Source organism: Molothrus aeneus, chromosome 3, assembly GCF_037042795.1.
Source record: "Molothrus aeneus isolate 106 chromosome 3, BPBGC_Maene_1.0, whole genome shotgun sequence".
Taxonomy (NCBI): Eukaryota; Metazoa; Chordata; class Aves; order Passeriformes; family Icteridae; genus Molothrus; species Molothrus aeneus.
This window is the reverse complement of record NC_089648.1, coordinates 32,234,876-32,253,389: the sequence shown is the minus strand read 5'-3', so window position 1 is coordinate 32,253,389 and position 18,514 is coordinate 32,234,876. Positions and strand designations below refer to the sequence as shown.

At 38.6% G+C, this 18,514-nt stretch overlaps 1 protein-coding gene across 2 annotated transcripts in view; it reads right to left on the bottom strand.

Annotated features, from left to right (window-relative positions):
* Positions 1 to 2,142: 2,142 nt before the first annotated feature.
* CNST (consortin, connexin sorting protein) overlaps positions 2,143 to 18,514 on the bottom strand; it is a 46,584-nt gene continuing 30,212 nt past the window's right edge. For both annotated transcript variants that reach the window (XM_066546621.1, XM_066546622.1), the window contains 3 exons: positions 13,178 to 14,031; positions 5,689 to 5,824; positions 2,143 to 4,072 (listed from right to left, as the gene is read on the bottom strand). In XM_066546621.1, coding sequence (XP_066402718.1) covers positions 3,867 to 4,072; positions 5,689 to 5,824; positions 13,178 to 14,031 — 1,196 coding nt within the window. In that variant the 3' untranslated portion in view covers positions 2,143 to 3,866. The remainder of the gene's footprint in view (positions 4,073 to 5,688; positions 5,825 to 13,177; positions 14,032 to 18,514) is intronic.

Sequence of the window (18,514 nt, the reverse complement as noted above, 5' to 3'; positions counted from 1 at the left end):
CACAAGAATCTGGACTTCCAATGTACTCTGTTTACCTGATAGCTCAAACTTGCCCTTTACTACCAAGAACCCTAAACCAGAGTTTCCCTTTTTGTTACAAAACTTCTTCTACTGCTTGTCACCAGGGCTGCTATGCATTTTCCAGGTATGAAACCAAGGATAATGGAAAAAAACCTTAAATTACAGCCCAAGTCTAGATCACAAACTTCTGCTGGCATACCTGAGTTGTGGAATGTTTGCTTCCTTATGTTGTCTTGAGAAGAAGCCTGTAGTCTAGTGTGGCTACACTACAGCACAGTGCCTTTCTTGGTCTAGTCTGGGCTGTTTGGGGTGAGGGTGTTAATTATGTGGTCAGATCTTTTGTCAGAATAATGCTGAATCTACAAAAAAAGCCTTGTTGTTTTTTCTTTATCACAAGAATCTCTTTGAAATAATTATGCTCAAAGAATAAACAGGAAAGTGGGGGTTTCTAGCAGAGTGCTGCAGATGATTAAGTGACATAACTTCTCTGAAGGTACACTAGCAGCCTGAAATCCAGTCATAGTTTATGAAAAATTCTTTAAACTACTGTCAAGTATGGAACCATTTCCTGAAATTTTCTACCAATTACAAATGTTTTCAAACTCAGCACAGTATGGTCCCTCTATTGCCAAGCAGAACGGCCATAAAGACAGTGGCAGGGAAGGAAAGAGTGAATAAAAAGTTATATACAAAAGGCTTTAAAATGCACCAAGTGTGTGTGTGAAGGGGAAGCCTTTTTCCACTGATTTCTTCCTCCTGAAACAATCTTAGCTCAAACACTCAGATGAGTAATAACTGTTCAAATCCACTATTTCTTTTTGCTTTGCTTTACCTGTCTGTAAGGTCCTAACCCCTCAGGTCACCCTGCTGGAAGCAATGTCACCAGTATTCCAAAGAGAACAGAACACACAGGAGGGCAACATCAGGCCTGCCTGCACACTCTTTGGAGCTCCAATGCAAAGCAAATTTTGTTCTGTTGACAGCTGCAAGTTTGGTAATCCTACAGACCATTTGCACTGACAGAATTGTCACACAAAGCAAGAATTTGCACCATCAGCTTTTCATAAAGGAATGCCAACAGAAATTGGATCCAGATTTGAACCCTTGGTTGCCACTGAGGAGTGAGCAGCTCAGCTCAGGAGCTGGACATGTGTACATGTGTACATGTGCCTGTTCTGCTCCCCCAAATCCTGGGAGCCTTTGCAGGGCTGCTGCCTTGGCACAGCTGGGGAAGGCTGCAGAGATGCTCAGGTCCCAAGGGAAGGGTGTCTTACAGGAGTTACACAGAATGTCTGGCTGCTCACTTGTCAGCGGGTACACGGTGGTGACGTGCTGCACAACCTCCTCATCATCTCGCAGGCAGTTCTGCTGATACTCCTGGTCTTTGCACCAGGAACACAGCACAAAGAGAAAACACCAGGATTTGGGTCACTGATTCGAAACTCAAATAGTTATTAAAAATTGCTTTGACTTTAAATAGCTTTATAGTTTTAAATAAAATAATTGCTTTAAAATAGTTTTAATTAAATGAACCTAAAAGTTGTGGATCTTTGATATCCATGTCTGATATACTTTTAAATAAATAGATCTATAAATACCTCTTGATCTTTTTGGTGATGAAGTGCACAAAAAGTTAAAAATATTTTTTTTTAAGCTGAAATGAACAGTTGTCTCTTTAGGAATAAACTTAATATCCAGAAACACTCAATGCAAATTTACAGAAACTCAAAATATATTCTAACTACATAGTCACTATAAATACATACTTTAACTGAAAGCATGCTTTTTAATTATTCTGTGAGTAAATTGCCAAAATAGAAAATTAAGCTTCTCTTTAAAAGAAAAACTAAATAAATAAACAAACAAACCCAGAATTCAAATAATAAACTGAACCAGCCAGTAACACTTTAAAACACAAAAGTGTCTTTCCCTTTCTCCTTTACAGTAGCCCATCATGATACTCTTGAGGACAACAAACAAACAACCCCCAAACTACCATTCTCAAGTTTCTTTCTAAAAGCAAAAGTTTTCATTAATTTGGGCATTTGAAATTTGCTAGTTTAGTATAAAGCTGCACATGAGGCTCCCTAGGGTATAAATAAACCAAGCCTCCACAGTGAAAACCAAAAGAGAAATCATACATGCAGTTTATTCTAGAAAAAAACATGATTTTAACTTTCACTTTAAAAACCCGTTAAGTGTAACAGTGCATTAGGAACAACCAAGCTCACTAGAGGGACAATTTACTTGCAAATGTCAGAAAGCATGATCTTTAATGTTATAATTCTGAGCAGTATCTCAAAGATTTCACTTCATAGCATTTTACAAAATAATGTCCTAAACCTGAACACACTGCATCATACAAGGTTAGTAAGCAGGAAATCACAGAGTGGAGTGAAGTGGGCCCCTCAAAAATACTGTTTCCTGAGGTGTAAAGGAATCCTTTCACACTCACCCTGTCAGCAGGGCTGCACCACTGGGCTCTGTGCAAGAACAGCTGCCACCCCTCGAGCAGAGCCTGGCCCAGAGGCCTCCGTATCCAATTCTCACCTTCACTGTGCTGCCAGTGCTTCTCTCACCACCACACAGGGAGGGCTGAGCACCAAGTGATAGAAATACCCATTTCAAATGACTCTTTGTACTCATCTAAATTTGTTTGTAAAGCTGAGAAAGAACAGATTTTACAATCCAGGTCTCAGAACTGCAGGGCAAATAAATGCAAATGTGCTTTATCAGCTGGAACAAGTGCCCTGGAATACTGACAGGCTGTGGATCTGCAGTGAGCCTCTGAACCTCTTCTGCTGGACCAGTCCCCCTTTACATAACCTTTACTCACTGACAGAGGCTGCAGCCACACAGTTCTGTGAGCCTGTGCACTCATTTGGGATGAATCAGACATGAGCCCTAATTCCAATAAATATTCATAGACAAAGGCAAGGATCATTATTCCCCATTTATGGAGGAGAAACTGAGGCACAAAGTGATTACTCCAAGTCAGTGATGTAGCTGGAGGAAAACCCAGTTAGCCCCACACCTGCCACCAGGTGCTTTAAAATGAGCCAAAGCCACTTGATTATTTAATATGAATAATTTAGTAAACATCCTTTGTTTCTGTGTTTAGTGAGACCAGTGATTTCTTTTTTAACCTTCCATTTCTATAACAACCCACATGATACTGAGAGTAAAGGTCCAAGAAATTTAGTGAAATCTGCCAGCAGATTTATCCCATTCATGATATTCACTGCAAGCTATAAGATACAGGGTCAGCCTGGTAATTACCAAATGAGGGCTCTGTGAATGCCACTGCACTCTTCTCACTCCACCCAAATAATTACATGGCTCACCAGGAGAAATAAAACGGATAAAAAAGTTAAGACTTAGGGAAAAAAAATAATGCTTCCATAAAACAGAGACTTATTGCATGATAGCTGGAGGCAACACTTTTGCACAAACAGCTGTAAATTAAAGCTGTCCTTTTACTAAGCTTCCAGAGATTGCTTACACAATGTGTGGCAATGGGAGAGAATACAGAAGACAGTTAATTTTCTTCCTTCTTCTTCACTTGCTCAGTGGATGAAAAGCTACTTGCCTACTTTCAAAAGGATGAAGATAATGACTTTTTATGCTCCCATACCACGCTGCTACAGTTGTGAACAGATGTGAACATTGTGCCACCTGATTGCTAAACTAAAATTTTCTTGATTTCTAAGTAAATGTGAAAGTATATCATCAAATAAACATCACCTGCAGGTGGCAAGTGTTAAAGAACTTGAAATCACAATTTTTTTCTACTCTCTCCAGTAACCACAGGTGAGCTGTGAGCGTGCTGTGTCCACTCCTTTCAGCTATGAGAAGGCTATCCAGTGTTTAAGTTCTTCCACACGCTGCAGTATCTGTGTATAATAGAAATCCATGTTGGCTGCAAAATCAGTACACACAGGGGATTCCATGTCACCAAAGGTGCAGTACAGTGCAGTTCCTCCAATGCTAAGGAAAACAGTTGCTATGCACAGCAGGATCAGCAAAATACAGGAGCCACCAGATACTTCATCTGCAAATAAGAGCAGAAAAGGTGAAAAAAGATGCTATACAAAGCAATACAAATGCATGAGAAAACTTGAGATAGGTTTTTATCATGAACGGGTCAGGAGGTAAACACATTTAATAATGCTCACCATGTCAAAGTGACCACAATACACATGGGGAATTTTGTTTCTCAGTCTCTTCAGAAACCTAAATAATTCTCTTGCTTCATTTCTGCAGTCTGTGTGCCTGTCCTTGCTGGGATCACTGGTGGGGTCATTCCACGCTGAAGCACAACAAGCTCACCTGGGAGAAGGCCCCTAGGCCAAAGCCAACCTCCATGGGACAGCTCAAATGAAACCAAGGCTTTGAAAGGAAACCAAATGGAAACATTCTTGCTTCATTTGTAATGACACTGACTGCACTATAATGAACTGCTTGTGAATATTCTCACATTTTGACTGCAGACACAAAACCTTCAGTGTAGGCTAATGTGAGGAGTTATTTTACATCTCAGTTATTTTCTGCTAATTCTTTGCATGATTCTTTATTCCAGAATAGGAGCAATGCAGAGAGGTGCTGCTACATCCTCACAACCTCACTTGTCCTTGCTAATCTGTACACATGAACAACATCTGTGCCTCCTGTCAGATTGACAGGGCTCTAAGGAAATTTCTGTACTCCCTTCAACTCTACACAGGGAGAAGAAATGGGGTATAAAGAAACATTCAAGTGATTTTTGTGTGTTTGAAATCAAACTTGAAGTAATAATAACAATATAAAACAATTTTCCTTTTGAATCACTAAATCCTGGGGAAAAATCAAAGAAATAACTCTAGCTGGAATTTTAAATAAAACATAAATACTTTTAAAATAATTTCAAGAAAAAGATGGGATAGGGTCTCTTCAGGCTGTGAATGTTTGAGACATGCTAACACACTTTTAAGAACTAATTTATACCACTTAGTGGCTGGCATACACAGTAGATAGAACTTTCTCTATCATTAGCAATCAAAAGTAATTTTCTTAGTATCTTTTCAGAGTGAATAATAGAGACCCTAAACTAAAAAAAAAAAGCATGAGAAACATACTGTGTTTCTCATGAGGCTATTTAGCCCATCAAAAGGTGTCAAGCCAGATTTAATGACAGCTAGCAAATATGTATGGATGTTAAATTATAAAGCAAGGTTAAAATCTGACACCCTCCAATTGCATGGAAACCACTAGAAAGGGTTGGAAATGTGCCCATGGACAAAGCACAACAGACTTGTTTCTCTTGCATCCCTCTACCTACACAGTAAATGGATTTAGGGAGAAAGCTTACACCTCCCACCTCTAAGAAATGAACATTAATGAAAGGACTTCAATTATCTGTCATTTGTAAATCATTCAGCCAGAGGAAAAAACAGTGACTTCATTCTCAACCAAGCTTTAAATCAGAAGTGCGCTCACTGTATCCTTCTGTAGTCTTGTTACCCAGACCTGGTACAGATTAACAATCTTTGATCATTCACCTTTACTTACTAAGTTTTAAAAAAACAACAGAGTATGTTGAATAAATGCCTGCTTTGCTGCTGTGAACAAAAAGATTGACAATATTTGCACCCCAAGAGCACAATTCATGAATTAATAAATTTAAACTACCTTGATCCAATGTGTCTTCCATTTCTTGGAATCTCACTCTTCTCTTTGTTTGCCTTTGCTGGACTTGAGCAATTGTTTTTCCATCTCTGTCATCTCTCTTCTTTAGTATAGACACCAATCCTTCCACTGGGGTAATCTATCAGGAAAGTCAGTGAGTGGCACAAGAGATGTTAAATAGAGCTCATGCTTTGATTTCTCACAATGACTCAGGGAGGAACCAAGCTAAACAGTTAATAAATGGTTTCCAGTCTACTTTTCTTAAATATTGCAGCAGTTGTGAAACCTCCTTCTTGAAGATATCAAGTCCTGAACAGACAGGACAGTTGCAGCATCATTCTGCTGCTGACTGACCTGCTTGCCTTTAATTGTTATAGAAGTGAAATGCAGACACATTTTCTGCTTGGACTGTACTTTGTGTTCCTTTGTAAGCTCACATGGGCAGGGGCAGTGGTGAGGCGGATTTTTGTCAAAATCACTGTCATCAGAGGGCAGGAAGAAGTCAATGACACACTGCTGCTGCCTCTCCAAAGATATAATCCTGCAGAGACCATCAGATACTTATTGTGAGATTAATTTTCCAGCACTGCAATTGGTTCCCCAGGGGGGACAAGCAGCTACAGCGGGGCCACAAAACCAAAGAGAGGGAGCACCAGGGAAAAAGAAAGAAAGCTTCAGTGCTCTGGATGGATTCCAGCTCCACACTGTAATAAGCTCTCTGCATACAGCAGCAGCTCAAAAATCCTTCCCTACAGGCTGGTCACCCAAACAGCTTGTACAAACAGCAATATGGCCAACAAGTCAATAAACCACACCTTCTCTTTTCTTAGCTATAGCATTTCCATTAGCTCCAAGAATATATGCTAAGCCATACTGGGTTGGTTGAGCAGTCTGTAACTTCCTAGTTATTAATGAAATGAAAGTAGGTGAAGTACCAGGAGAAAAATGCTTTCCTAAGCAAGTAGTTCCTGGTGTGCTAGAAATAAATAGAAATTAAAGTAGAAAGTATGTTTAGAATTGCCCTTTTTTTTATCTTGTGGGCATCCTTGCCTCAAAAAAAGTCGTAATTTTTTCTTCCTAGACCTTAGTAGGACTTTAAAAATCTTAATTCTGTAGATTAGCAGTAACATTTGTTAAACTGAAAAGCAGTATGTATGCATTTGTGCTACAGTTAAAACATATCACATTTATAATTGAATTTGCAACTCATCTATTAGATAACCCTAAAGGCCTCTAATTTCCACAAAAACTCAAACCACCCCAAACTTTCCATGTAATACTGTAGTTTCAGACAACAGCTATCTATAAAATAAGTCAGAAGACCACTCATAAAAACTTGTCTGCATTGCATCTCCAAGAGCTGTAGAGAAACAGAAAACAAACAACTTCATAACTTCTGTCCTTAAGCTTGCCTGATGCTGTGAGCTTATATAAAGCATCGATTATGGTCAGAGAGATGGAGCCCTGCACACAGGGAGACACAGGGCACAATCCAATAGGCACTGGAGCAGCTTTGGTCTTTGCAACATTGAACTGACAAATGTGGCAATTACACTTGCAGGTCTCTGGTCTGGCAGTGTTTTATAGCCCTCACATGGGCAAATAACGTTACCCAGAACAACTCAGAGGATAAAATTGATCTCGGCCACACTTTTGATACTCACTTTCCCTTTTGTTTATCTGCTCAAGAGCTTGAATGGATTATTTAATGGAACAATGCAAGGAAGTACTTGGAAAGTAGTGGAAGTGTGGAGGCAGAGGAAATAAATTAAGTCAACAAGCAGAGGACCAGTAGCTGGCACAAATGACCCAGAAATAATAGTCTGCAAGTGTCTCATCACAAGAAATGAATGCACTGAGGTGCAGCTTCTACTGGTAATGTTAAATTAGCCTTGCAAAACTGCCACGAAAATTTAACAGGGCAGCAGAAAAATCAACACTTACGTTTCTTTGTTGTGACAAGGAAGGGGGATTATGTAGGACTGCTGTAATTTGACTTATTTGTTTGGAAGGGTAGAGATGAAATGATATCCTTTAGTAGAGTAGATTATTTTAAGCTTCTGCTTACAGCATTGCTTTCATAAAGAGGATCAATTGCTCCTCCCACACCACCCACACAGCAGGCTGGCTGTGCCAGGCATGATTATTCCCAAGTGGCTTGGACTGCACAAGGTGGGAATGTCACCCAGAAACGAAGGGCATTCCTACCAGTCTGCCCTAAGATTAGAAGTGGTGGTCTGTTCTGCAAGTCATCACTGCAACCTGAGGCACTTCCTTTTGTCTGTTGGCTCTTGGTAGTTTCTGAATGACAGTGTCACAAACTTGTGTCTTCTCCAAGCTTAAAACCAGAGGGCTATCCTTGACAGGATTATGTGGAAATGTGTTGCAGTAATTACAGTTACATAAAAGGCTTTCTGGAGGAAAGACTTGCTACAATGAGGTTCATTTACTTTCCCTGTCAGCCTACATGGATACATTTCAGGATTTACTTTAAATATATAAAGAACTAATGTGACACAGCACAGGTTTCTCTATTCTGAACATCTTCTTTTGCTTAAAAAGAGGGAGCAAATGCTTTTGATTTTGCAACAAAAATCAGTGTGGCTAGTGTTACTTCCCTATTTCAACAAAAGCCATAAACCGAATTTTGAAAAATGGCCCCTTTACATGATAGGTAATTAGTCCCTAGAATAGAATCATGGAATATGTTGAGCTGGAAGGGACTCACAAGGATCATCGAGCTCAACTCTTAGTCTCGCACAGGGCACCCCTAGAGTCACACCCTGTCCCTCAGAGCTTTGTCCAAACACTTCTTGGGCTCTGCCAGGCTGGTGCTGTGACCACTTCCCCGGGGAGCTGTTCCAGTGCCCAACCATCCTCTGGGTGAAGAAGCTTTTCCTGATACACAACCTAAACCTCTCCTGACTCAGCTCCATGGCATGATTATACTTTATCTGCCTTTGAATTTTATGAGCTATACATTTAAGGATTTTTATCTTTGTCTACAATACACAAAGTGATTATATTAGATCCATCTCCCAATAATTAAACATCCAAGGAGAAGGACTTAGCTGCCACACAAGACAAAGTTCTACATTCCACTCTTTAGGAGGCAGGGGGAATTAAAAAAGGCAGAATACACTATTTAAACTGGAAGTTAATGAGGGAACTGTGGTTAATACAGTTGACCACAAGTCAAGCAGAGGCTTGATTTGAACCACAGGCAGAAAAATGCAGGCTTGCACCAGACTGCCCTGCAAACAGCTCCTACATGAAAGAGCTGCATAAAGGAGCCTATTGAAACATCAGATATTTTCTTAATTCTAAGCTGGATAATTAACAGAAGATGGTCTTGGAGCATCTATGTAACTGAGTGTACTCAGCTCTGCTGGCCTTCACAAAATCTTTTGACAGGAGTTTTTACAGTCACTGTACAGGAACTGAAAGTGGCAGGCAGGTTTGTGGTAGCATTTTCACCAAGAAGGCAAAAAGGAAAGCAGCAATGACTGTTGATTAATTGAAACTCTGTTAAGTAAAGCTTTTCTCTTTTCCCCACCATTAATAAGTGAATGTGCTTCAATCAAAAGTTTCACACTTTTCAGATAAATTTTAATAACCAGGTTGCAAAATTAGAAGAAATAAACTAATTAAACTACCTGTCTCTTCTCTGTTTAAACAGAATTTGGTAATAAAATATCAAAAAGCTTCTTACACTGTGCTTATTTTCAACAAATATGATGTGTGTATACTTACAAACATACTGGACAAAACTAAGAAAATACAGCCTTGTAATTCAAGTTCTGAGCAGAGAACATACTGAACTTCACACTTAGAATTAGTTGCAGCATGTAGACATAAATAAAAACCCCAAAATGGAGGCACTACAAACTGGGAACTAGGAAGAAAAGCTCATTGTATGAAGTAGTTCGGTCTGAATGCCGAAAACTACTCAAGGTTTGTGTATTCTTCTGTGGGCTGTATTCCTTATTCAGTTACATGGCAAAGGACTGCAGTTTTATTACAAGCAATACCAGATTTTTTTAAAGCAGTAATCCCCAAAATGACAAAACCCAAGAGTGCCCTGTGATACAGTAAAACCAGCAGACAAACCCCTTTGCTAGTAAAATACATTAGATGAGTAATTTGAGTTTGAAAGAGAGCTGACTTAGCAGGTTCAGTATTCACACCCCAGCTACTGAGGGTAACTATATTTCCTGCTGAAACACTTGCCATGCATGTACCTGAGCTCCTTTATACAGCAACAGATACCTGACACCATGTAAGCACTTCACCTGGGAGCACAGCTCTTGCAAACTCAAAGCCATAGAACCCAAGCCATACAAGAGAATAGAGGATCCAAAACATTGCCTCCAAACCTAGTGAAGACTTCATTTCTTGGTATACAAATTGCCATCCAAAAGCTTTCTGTTCTGGTAGACAGTCTCACTATCTTTGCTTTCTAAAAAGAATTTCCCAATTATAATTTTCTAATAAGGAAAAACTTTAAGATTTTACTCACTTCCCTAACTGTCTCTCACATAGAAAGCTTATGGTACAACCTTTTATTTTATATAGCAAAATGCAACTTTATAGAGGTTACAATTTGTTTTGCCACTGGTGTGTCATTTCATTCTCAGAGAAATGATAGCAAAGATATTTAAGAAGAGCTACATACTTCTAATATCTGTTGTTGCCAGCTTCTGACTGTGCTTCAAAGTTCTTGGTTAGCTGTATGAATCTTGTTTCTACAAAATGCCTGTGGTTTTCCATCATTTGCGTAATTTCCATCATTTGTTGTACATGGTTTGTACTAGTGAAGAAATACTCAGTAAAAGGGCCGGTGCAATATGAAAACTACTACTTCAGTTTTGCAACTATTTAAATCCAGAGTCAGATTTTGGTGAATTTTCACTCTTGTAATTAGTTATTGTAAATGATAAACTAAAAGCAAGTGACAAAGTATCTAAGTTAGAAAACTGCATGAGATGATTGGATGGAGCCAAGCAAAACTTCCTCACTTTAAATACCTACACAAGTATTTACCTTTCTCCATCTTCAATAAATTATTATTACATGTCAGTTGAAGAACATTACTGAAATTTTATCCTCCCATATGGGTTTTGTCTATTTCAAAATTATCTTTACTTCCACCTTCCATTCTAATTTGTTTGTGGCAGTTTTGGAAACACTTACTTCATGACAAGTTTTATCACAGTCAAATTGATTATTTTTTTCTTTTTTACTGAAACATTGGTACATTTCATGTGATTCATTTAATTTCACTCATGTGCCTACCACTGCATTTTCTAGATACTCATTAACAACCAGTGTATGAAAACACTATTATCTTCTTAGATTGGCATGGCCTGAACAATGCAATTTCAAAGCCTTCAAGAGGACAAGAAAGGAAGAAGTGTTACAGCTGGGTACAAAGATTCCATCTGCTCGTCAAAACTTCAGCGCAATCTCATTTTGGCACTGAAACAGAATCAATGAACCCAAGTTAACAATGCTGCTTTCTCAGGGGTGCCAAACTCTTTCAATTGTGTCTTCCAAGAAAGCTGTGGGTGCTCATCACTTCTGAAAAACAACCCCTAGGCTACTGATGGGTGGTAAGATTAACTGGAAAGGCATCCTATAAGTGTATAATGAAACAATAGAAGCTGGTGTGCTGTCCTTACCTCACCCTGTGGCACCTAGAAATCCCAAGTATTGCAAAACAACCCCAGATGCTGCCTATGACAAATTTTAATTGCTACTGACGTTAATCCTTCTGCCCTTCTCCCATTTAAGCCCCTGCCTCACACAAAACTTGGGCCTCTTGCTAAGAATGATCCAAGGGGACTCTCACCAGTGCAGCCAACATGATGCCTTACATGGCCAGAAAAAGCACTATGGAAAAAAGTACTTTTTCCTCTCGAGAGACTCAACTCTGCCATCAGAGTACTGGCAGTCCCAGCATCAGGAGAGCAAACTGGAATTGAAATTGGATGCCCTGTAAAGCATCATCATCAGTCACATGGGACAATCAATACAAGCATAATTTTTCTAACAGTATCAATATGCTGCTTCCTACCCCATCCTCTGAAACACAAATGGCACAAACACAGCTATTTAAAAATAGATGCTATTGGATTAATTTAGGCTATATCTATGTGAAAAAGAACAGTACTCCTCTGCTAAAATGCAGCACTTTCAGTGGGCTCAAAAGAAATTTAATGTGGAGGGATGATACTTAAATTACTCTTTTGTTATACAAGTATTCAGACTTGGCACAGACTGTCAACAAAATGCTCTTTTTCAAAACCGCCCTCTAAGTGAACACAAGCCAATTACGAAAATTTGGGATACATGTATTAACATGTATGTGGGTTTCCACATCTGTTTGTGTACAGCTTTGTGCACATGGCTGTCAGTCCTGGTATGTGGCATAATTCCTGAGAGCCCACAAAAAGACAAGAGGCATGATCTTGGAAAGGATGTAAGAAATTCTTTAGGTGGGGAGAAAAACCACATACTCTCTTTTCACCTCTGGAGACTTCACCAAACATGTAATAACATCAGCATTGATCTCCAGTATTTAGTTCCCTGCTTGGCCACTGTCTTTGAGCAATTGTGGGGTTCTTGGTCTCTGTGCATTAGCTTGATCTATAGAGAAATACTGTAACTTTATTGCCAAGGGGATAGTCTATTGTTAAAGATCTTAAAAATAGACATGAACTAAGAAGATACCTTCAAACAAGCCTGCCCCCTCCAGCATCTGAAATAACATCATTTCACAATACACTCTTTTTTAATTTAAAAAAAAAAACTCTAAAGGATACAAATGCAGCAAAACCAGAAAAGAAATAAAGCAAAGATGTTGCCATTACACTCTCTAAAAAAGTCCCAAAGCAATAAATCTCTATTTTCAGAAGAGCAATTTAGCTTATGAAGCATTCACCCTTGTTACAGGCCTATCAGGTGGGTTCAGGGTTAGAAGCTCTTTCTTAGCTTGGGTTGAACAACAACTCTACCTAACTTGACAAAATCAGAAACCCATTTATTCATATACAGAATTTATATATATGTAGTTCTCACTTCCATGGAATAAGCACAAAAAAGCAAACTTTGTTCTATGCATAGAAATGAATGATGATACATCATAGGCATTATGTAGATTTCTGACACAAAATTTGATTTAACAGGAATTGTGAGAACACCTCTTAACAGTGTCTGTCAGAATAAAAAAAAAAATTAAACTCCCCCTGGTATCACACTCATGTATAAGATCAATCTTATTTTTAAAACAGTGCACTGCTGGTCAAAAAGGAGACAGAGAGGCAAAACAAAACTTTTTTTCTGAGTAACTCAGAACAATTAAATATGTATAGATTTCAGATTTGAAAAAGCAATACATAAAGGAATATTTAACACATTTTGAATCTGGCAATATCTAAAATATTTTAACTGAGAAAAACATGAAAGACTTGATAGGATTTACAATATTTACCTCAGTAATCTCTATCCTTCTTGTAAGTTCATCAAGAGAAGAAAAGCTGTCATCTAGTGATAAAGCTTCCAGGGAGTTATAAGATGCTCGTTCAGGTGAAATATCTGGAACAGCGTCAAAGTCCTCTTGGTTTGCTAAGTCTGCAGATTCTTCAGTGTCTATTATGTTTCCATTCAAAAATCTCAGAAATAAGTCTTCTTGTTCATTATTGACCTTCTCCTTCTGTCCTATTTCCTTGCACACCCGTGAATGGGCAGCACTCTCATGCTCAGACACTTCCTTACACCCAGAGCATTCACCTGAGGCAGTTCTGTCCCATGAAGACTGTTCATCATCATCAGGCTGTATCTGTTGCTGCTTTAAATCACTATTTCCAAGCTGGCCACTAGGAATTTCTGAAGACCCAGCAGCATGTTTTGATCTGAGCAGACTTCTATTAGCTGGCACATCTTTATCAGAAGGAACCAAATCAGTAGGCATATAATCATCATCTGTTAAAGCCAAAGCATCTACCATTGGCTCAACAGGGAGTTTCACTCCAGGCTCCCCAGCCCCTTCTATTTCCACTGCATCCTTGGAGAGCTGTCTTTCCCTCAGCTGCAGGCTGTTATCTCTACCAGCATCCCCAGATGATAAACAGCCCGAGGAAGGCCTGCCCCCTGTCCCTGTGGACTGGGTGTGTGGCTCCAGCGTTGATTCAGCACTGCAGTGCTGCTCCTCCATGTGGTCCTTTCCTGCAGCTACCCGAACACTTGATGCCTCTGTCTGTCTCTCAGTTTTGTTTTCACCTGGGCAAACAGCGCTCAGCTGTTTATCTTCTTTCTTTGGTGCAATGCCAGGACAAGTTTCAGTACCTAAGTGCAATAGGAAAAACAGTTCCAGAGTTTTTAAATGATTCAAAGCATCAGCCTAGGGGGGAAAGAGTATACTGTGATTTGATAACATTGTAACCTAATGCTTCAAAATGCTCTCCCATAAAGGGCAGGTAGGTATTTTATGCTCCAGTCAGGATAACTTGTTAGTAGTCTCTGACTCCTGATTCAGGAAAAAAAAAAAAGTATTTGCACACGTTCTTGCAGGTAAAGCACGTGATTTAGTGTCCTGCTGCAAAAAGCTACTCCCAATATGTAAGCAAGTATCTTTCTGAGCAGTCACTTTTCCTCTAATGGATATTTTACATGAGTCATCTCATGGAGGCCTGGAGTTCAGACAAATGCACTTAATTACAGAAAACTGTACCTTGATGCCAGTGTATCTATCACCTAGAGAGATGTCTGCATTTCCTTTAAAGAAGCTGCAATTATACTAATTTAATAAATTTTAAATTTGCAGATCAATAGCTCCTTTGGTTAACACTAAACTAAATAGAAATTACATTTCCCATAAATGGACAGCATAAAAAGATGCTGCTTTTTGGATCACTAAGCTGACACATTAAAAATGTAATTTGATGCAACTTATTTCTGTATTCATATTTACAATACATATGAATTTTTTTTCTTATCTGATATTTCAGAGACACACAAAGAGTTCTACATAGCTTGTGAATTCACCTACTCTTGGCATGATCTGCTGATGAAGGAGTAGATGCTTAGCCCAAATTACCTATGAAATAATTAGGTATTCATCATTACAAGAAAGCCAAACCTCTGTTTTTAGGCTTAAAAAGAGAGAAAGGGGCTGTTAAGAATTAAAATACCAAAGTAAACTAGCTAGGAAAGAAACTGCCTTTTATTCCATACTTCAATAAAAACTATGTTAAGACTATGTTATAGTAGTAGGACAGCAATACCCTCATCAACAAATTAGTAACTTTAGAAAACACTTATTTTCATTTTTTGGTCATAGTGAAGAGCAGAAAGGTCTTATGAACAGATTAATAAAGATATCAAACAATGCCCTTCTTAACTGAGTTCTCCATGCCAATTTTATTCTTCCTCACCTGTTAAAATCTCTCTTAAAATGTGAGCAATTTCCTGAACTTGTTACACAAAATAGTCATATTCATTAAAGGTTTGCATTAATTCATTGCACTGAACAACTTTATTAAATTCCAAACTCTACCCCTTTTAATGGATAATGAAATGCCAGGCAGCACAGAAAAGACAGACTTTAAAATTGAAAAAGAGAATATCCAAGCAAATCAAAATGTGGAAAAAACATCAGAATGACATTAACTGAAAAAAAGAGTACAAGTAACCTAACTTCTGTAAAACACTGAAAGAATAGGTGTGAGACGGGGACTTTTTAAAAATTAGACACAGATGAGTAGATAGCTCAAGGGATTTGTAATGGGATACTGAGCCCTTCACATACAGGTCATGAGTTCAAACACAGCCTGGATTATTGGTACAAGATTTTGTTACCATCTGTCAATTTTTCCTAGTGGATACATCCACATTACAACAGGCATCTTTGCTGGCAGCCCCAACTGCAACAAAGATTAAATGGAATTGGAAATTAAATCAGATTCTTTACGGTGAAAGGTGTCCCTTGAGCTCAGGGCACTGTTCCTAAGGAAGTAATAAATAATCCCAGCACTGTTATCTAACCACAGATGTACAAGAACTGGGATGCAATGATCATTCACATCAAGTTTTCAGCAGTGTTCAATATTTACAACTACTTCAGGCAACCCATGCCCACTACAGACTGAGGGCAAGTTAAGACATACTTAATTAGAAAAGATGCCTTTGCCAACACTAAGTCAACTGAAGACATACCCACCAGGGGCAGTAATTTTTGCCTGACTGACAGAGGTACAACAAAGTGTCTACAGAAAATTTTTTAGCAACAAAAGCACCTATGGTAATTTAAAACATGGTTTCTTTTCCCTCTGACAGAGCTGCATTACAATCAACCTTGGTTTGCTCATCACAGGAACCTGTAGGCACCACTTTGTCCTGTTAATCCAGGACAGCCTAGCAGACAGAGTACTGATCTGCAGTAATCTACCAATGGAGAATTCACTTCTCCATCTTTGTCCTTCTTCCCAATTAAAAGCAAATCCTATAGAACCTAAAAGAAAACAAGGTATAAACACTTCTTCCCCATCCTGGAAATGAGTCTAAACTATATGTACACACTGCAAACTTATGCTAAGGGTTTTGTTAAATTCAGTATTTCATTAGGAAGGTTTCCATGAAACACATTAATTTATCTTTAGTTAACACTAAAAGCTATTAAATTTCTGCTTTCAGTCAGAAGCTGAAGAAATTAATGGGAAAAGGATGTATCAAATCTCATCTTTTAATATTCACACACAGTATTAAGGGCCAAATTCTCTCTGTTGGTAGATTCAGAATGAAAATCTGCCAGACAGTAAAAGGTAATAGAACAGACCATTCACAACTCGTGCTCAGAAGGGCAGAAATCTAATTAGGTACTGCCCCAGGAACCCTAACTGGAGGACTTCTTATAAAGCTTTTTGTCACTCGCTGTAGCCTCAGGAGAGAGGAATTGTGAATTCTTAGGATCAACTGCCTACAGAGGCTCAAACTATGTTCCCATATACCTCAGAAGATCAGTGGAGTAATTTTTGCTTCAGATTACCAGGCAAGTTTGATTTTACTTCAAAGATGCTACTATAGTGCAATGCAATATAGATATTGCTACAATGCATTTTATATATTCTTAGTGATAATCGCTACATAAATTCTTATTATATATGGATCCATATGAAGGCTAGTTCTCAAAATACATGAGAGTTTCCTTTTCCTGTCTTACTGTAAGCCAGACTTCTACTGCAAGCAGCTAAATGAGTTAAGTAGTTCTTCCTGTGGTTTGGTGGATAAATGTATAAGAAAAGTAAAACTTGACATGTTTACTTCTCATTTTTCATTTCATTTTTCTTTTTTTTGGTAAAGAAAAAAAAACCTAAAATGCAGAAGTCAAGCATTCTAAATTTTCGGTGAGAAGGCCCATGCATTTGGGCTACTGCTGAAAAGGTTAAATATTAGGAACTGTATGTTTACTATAATAAAGGATTCTGCTGGGGTTCAGGCAAAATCAAGAACCAGTCCCAAGTGGTCATATTGCTTCTAGTCCTGAGCTGGATCACTCAGGCACAGCTTGTTACATGAACAATATTTCAGACTATGAATCACCGTTGTCAAATTTCTGTGCTGGTTCACACTGATGCCTTCCCTACCCAAATCCTTCTGTCTGCAACCAAACCCATTCATCCCCATGGTACCAATGCACTGACACTGAAGGGCAGCAGCAGCCAATGACCACGTGCTGCTTCAGCAGCTGCTCACACTCTCCAGGGAGAGAATTCATTGCTTCCTCAAGAAAGCACCAATCTTGTGAAAAGCATCTTTTGCAAATCTCAACCATTTAAACTCGAGATAGGGTGGAAATATTCCTATCTTTGTGTTGGAAGTACTTGGTACTGCTGAAAATTTCTCAGCAGAACTGCTTTTTATTGGATGACATAGCTTTATCAATTTACCAACATTCCACAGGAACCCAAAGATTTGGATGATATTTTGACAAGGTTTACATTAAGAGAAAGGCATGAAAAGATCCATTTACACCATTAATTCCTTCCACATTATGTTAAGATGTTGTACTAGAGTATTTCAACATTGAAACAAATGTTCCTGAATTCAGAACATTCAAATGTTCAGAAGTTCTGCTCTTCAGAAAGCTTTTGTTTCCACTTGGAATAAAATCAGAGGAAAAATTGTAATAGACCATTTTTTTCTATGGGAATTTCCAACCATCCAAAAATAAAAAGCACCTGTGTTCTTTTGATCTGCTTTCTGAGCCGTAGAACATGTTTGTTTCATGTTTCTAATGTTTTATGTTTAGTTGGGCTACAAGAATAGAAGTGGAGAAAAGGCAGTATAGGGGTCATGGTAAAAGAGCATGGAGATAAAGAGGATCCACACATGTAGGAACTGTGACGCTGTATCTTCATTAATTTCTGATTCTCCTGAACATCCTGGCTGATACACACTTATAGCACAGTTTAGGTTGAAAGGGACCTCCTAGGATCACTTAGGCCAGTTCTCATCTTCTGAAGAATTCTAGCTGGTTTTGAGGGAAGGTACTTAGCTTAAGCCAATTTTGGCAACTGGAATATGGCAAAATAGCAGAAACTTTTTGCTCAGAGAGAGGAGAGATAAAGCACAGCCTGGTTGTCTATCAATATTCTTTCCTACTCTGTCTCCATTTTAACAATTCATTAATTTGTAAATGTTTCATAAGAACCCAAAGATTCTAACAAATTACTCAAACAAAAAGGCCCCTGCCCCAAGGCAGAAAAAGGAAAATGAGGCTGAAAATGACACTGAAAACAATTAACTGAATGTTTTTCTCTTCAATATTCCC